The sequence below is a fragment of the Pinus tabuliformis genome, chromosome 7 (assembly GCF_031772625.1).
Source record: "Pinus tabuliformis cultivar Carrire ecotype Pingquan chromosome 7, CPIR1, whole genome shotgun sequence".
NCBI classification, from domain to species: domain Eukaryota; kingdom Viridiplantae; phylum Streptophyta; class Pinopsida; order Pinales; family Pinaceae; genus Pinus; species Pinus tabuliformis.
In genome coordinates this window covers 847,023,674-847,027,321 of record NC_142293.1, presented here as the reverse complement: position 1 = coordinate 847,027,321, position 3,648 = coordinate 847,023,674, and the positions used below count along the sequence as shown (strand labels likewise).

The 3,648-nt window shown below is 33.3% G+C and overlaps 1 protein-coding gene across 1 annotated transcript; it reads right to left on the bottom strand.

The window, feature by feature from the left end:
- Positions 1–1,218: 1,218 nt before the first annotated feature.
- LOC149250275 (aspartic proteinase NANA, chloroplast-like) lies at positions 1,219–2,619 on the bottom strand. Its single transcript, XM_089453601.1, has one exon. It carries the CDS (start codon positions 2,617–2,619, stop codon positions 1,219–1,221), a length of 1,401 nt encoding a protein of 466 aa, XP_089309727.1.
- Between the last annotated feature and the right edge of the window lie 1,029 nt (positions 2,620–3,648).

The window sequence follows — 3,648 nt, the reverse complement described above, 5'->3', positions numbered from 1 at the left end:
ATTTTGGTGACTAGGGCTAATGGAGAGCATAAAAAGAATTGTGACATAGAAGGCTCTCATGGTTGAGGGCAAGGATTGTCTAACAACAAACCAAAAATACAAAATAAAGGCAAGTGTTGAGTGGTAAGAATGTCTTAGAGATAGTAGTGGAGCTAGTTATTTTGACATAGACAATGATAAATAGTGGTATTTTGAGCATGTGAAGGATCAAGCTAGTTAGTTTGACATAGACAATGATACATAATGTTACATGTGAAGGACATCATTTCTTAGTTGTCAAGCCCCCCACTGAAATTGATATAGCAATTTTTTATATAAGAGTAAACAAAAATTCCCTTTTTATTTTTATTTTTAAAAATCTAAAATTTAATATAAATAATAAGAAAAAAACATCGCAACTAATAAAAAAATTCAAAATTCAAATAAATTGTTTTTTTTAGGAAATATCTAGGCAGATCCGCTCAAATGGATCTATTTGGTCAGCTTATTAGCAGCGCCTAACTTTGAGGTGGTCGAATAGAATTGGCCCCATGACCTCCCATTAGCAAGGTGCTTTAGCGACGAGAACTGGACCAATGAAGTAACCCTCTAAGGCTTAATTCAAATAAATTATTAACAATTTAAATAAATTAAATATTATAAATAATTGTTTTCCCATATTAATATTAATTTATAATTTCATGATCCATGTTTAAAAAAATAATATTTAAATAATAAAAAGGTAGATGCTTGAGACAAAATCTTGAATCACATTGCAAGATATCTTTAATAGAAGGAATAACACTTGTTGTCAAAGAAAGAGAGAATACGTGCATAATAAACATGATAAATAATTCTAGATCTTGGACTTTTGTAATCCATAATTATGTAATTAGATTGTCTTTAAGATAAATAATTATTAATAAATTAACTATAAAAAAAATATAAACCTATCATAAATAAAGTCTCAAGTGTCACCTATGTAGTAGGTTTTAAAAATAAAAATTTAATGAGGTTTAAAATTTTGAAAACAAACTTGTAACTTATTTACAGTACGAATAACTATGAATAAATTAGATGTTATAATTACTCAAACTCTAAAGCAAAGAATTAAGATGGCAGGCCTTTCCAAAACAGAACTGACCTACTACTGCATTGCATTTAGCATTCCTTTGAAGGGTACTTTGATCTGCGAGTTTCGCACCAGTAAGAACGTGACTGCTCGTAGACAATAGTCCATCAGTTATGAACTGAACAGTCAGCTGGAGCAAATCCAAGGAGAGATTTCTGGACATCGTACTGAAACAAGAAATTTTGCTGCAAAAGACTCCCAATAATGTTTGGCCACCCATCTGAAATGGGTTTGAACCCTACGCATCGCACTCCTTCCTTCACCTGAAAGACATAGTTGTCAGAGGGCGGACTAAATATTTTCCCCCCACCAAAAACGATTGACAAATTTGGCAATTTCAGTTTTTTTACTCCCGATGTCTTGAAGCACAGATCAAGCTGCGCGAGTTCTTGTGTTGCAACCCTGGGATATGCAATGGCGGCATCAAAGGCATTCATTATTACATCATACGCCTCTTTTGTGAAAAAAGTAAGAGAAGTCCCAGAGTCTATAATTGTCCCCCCACTACAAGAATTCATATCCATCTTCCAAGCATTGCTGGATATGGGAAGACTCCTTCCATCAACGATGACTCCTTCAATTCCAACATAATAATCCGATGCCCTTCCTTTCAAAATAGGGGTATACTGAACGGGCTTCTTTAAAAACTTTGAAGATTGATGGAGGATATCGCCAAAGACTAGCGAGTTTTTCACTGTGAAGGGATCCAGAAAGTTTCTTAAGCAGAAAGAAAACTTGCCTCCATATAAAGGGAGAGTTTGTTGAGCAAATGAAGTAAAAGCTTGACCTAATCCCAGTACGCCTCCGGAGGTCACAGCTGAATCCGCAGGCTGGTTCTCAATTCCGCATCCCATCAATATACTCTTTCCCCCATACTGGTTGTTATCTGTGGACTTCAGGGTTATGGTTTCCCGGATATAAGGGCCGCTGGTGGTGGTGCCATCCATGTAACGCTGGCTGTACTTGCAAGCCTTCATGGAACCATAACATGCTATCGATGGGGTTAGAGAAACGGCCCTGCAATCTAGGGAATTACATGGAACATATGATAAAGATGAGGATTTTCTAGGATTGAACGTGGGAAGGGGCTTTGTGGTAGCAGATCGGATTTTGGGATTGCAATTCACCCAAACAAGATTGCTGCCTGTGTCTGGAACCATGAGAACCTTCTGAGGAGGGGTTCCCACGTTCACCTCTACAAAATAAAGAGCAGCTCCCATTTCTAGTGCACCAGAGCCTATTGGCATTTCAAAGCCTAAGGTTCCAAGTCTCCTGTGATGATAAGTGGACGTATTATTCATGGATTGGGAGGACCTTGTAATTCGCATGGAGTCCACACGTAAAAGTGCTTGTATCATCTCAAGCCTGCTTCTTAGCTGCTTCCTGTGGATCATCTTCATCTCCATCTTCACAGTTATATCTTGACCTCCATTTGCATGTTGCAGCAACCAGAGACAATGCAGGATGAAGAGCATCAGAACCCAGCCATATTTCTCCATTTTCATCATTTTCGTACTAGCTACTTAAAATTAGTGTCACCCGATCATACTTGATGGTTTTATTTATACTTTACATCAATATTAAAAAAAAAAAAATTTACTACAATTTTCAATAAATTAAACCAATAGCCATGGTGTCAAAACAATATTAAAAAAAATAATAAATTACAACAATTCTCAATAAATTAAACCACTAGCCACGGTGTCAAAACAAATAACAATATCCTTGGTTTTATTTATACTTTACATCACTATTAAAAATAATAATAAATTATAACAATTTTCAATAAATTAAACCACTTGGTATGGTGTTAAAACAAAGAATAATATCTTTAATAGTTAAAAGTAAGAATAATATCTTTAATAATTAAGAGTATGTGTTTTTTCTTATAAAGTTACAGGTTTAAAATTAGAGAGATAGATTAAGTATACCATGTTTTTATAGACTTTATAGTCAAATCACATAAATCTCTTGTCCCACAAACAAAAAAGTCTAATACCCTAGTTTAATATCCTGTTCTTAAATAAAACTAATACACTAATTTAATATAATCTTAAAATTAAATAATAATAATAATAATTTACAAAAAGATTTTTTTAAAATATTTAAATCACTTAATTCATATTACAATATACCTAACCTGACATGACAGATGTGAGAAGTGAATTAAGAAAGAAAAGGAAAAGGAAATTGCCCAACGACCCTACCCATGGACCCAAAACCCATGGAAGATGTCACTGTGGAGAAGGTCCTCATTTGACTTGAAATACTCTATTTCCAAGCTACAAATGCCTCTCGTGACAAGAGGTGCAATATGAGAGTCAATGGGTATTTGTAAAACATATAAGTTAAAAATTAACTAATAGATGGCAATAATTAACTGCTATAAAAATGGTTTTTCTCACAGATAAATAATATTTACATATTAAAGGTTATGATATTTACATATTTAATATAATGAAATTGTTATTAATTATTTATATTTAACATTTTTTTAAGTTCAAAATTATTTTATTAGATTTTTAAAATTTTATAAT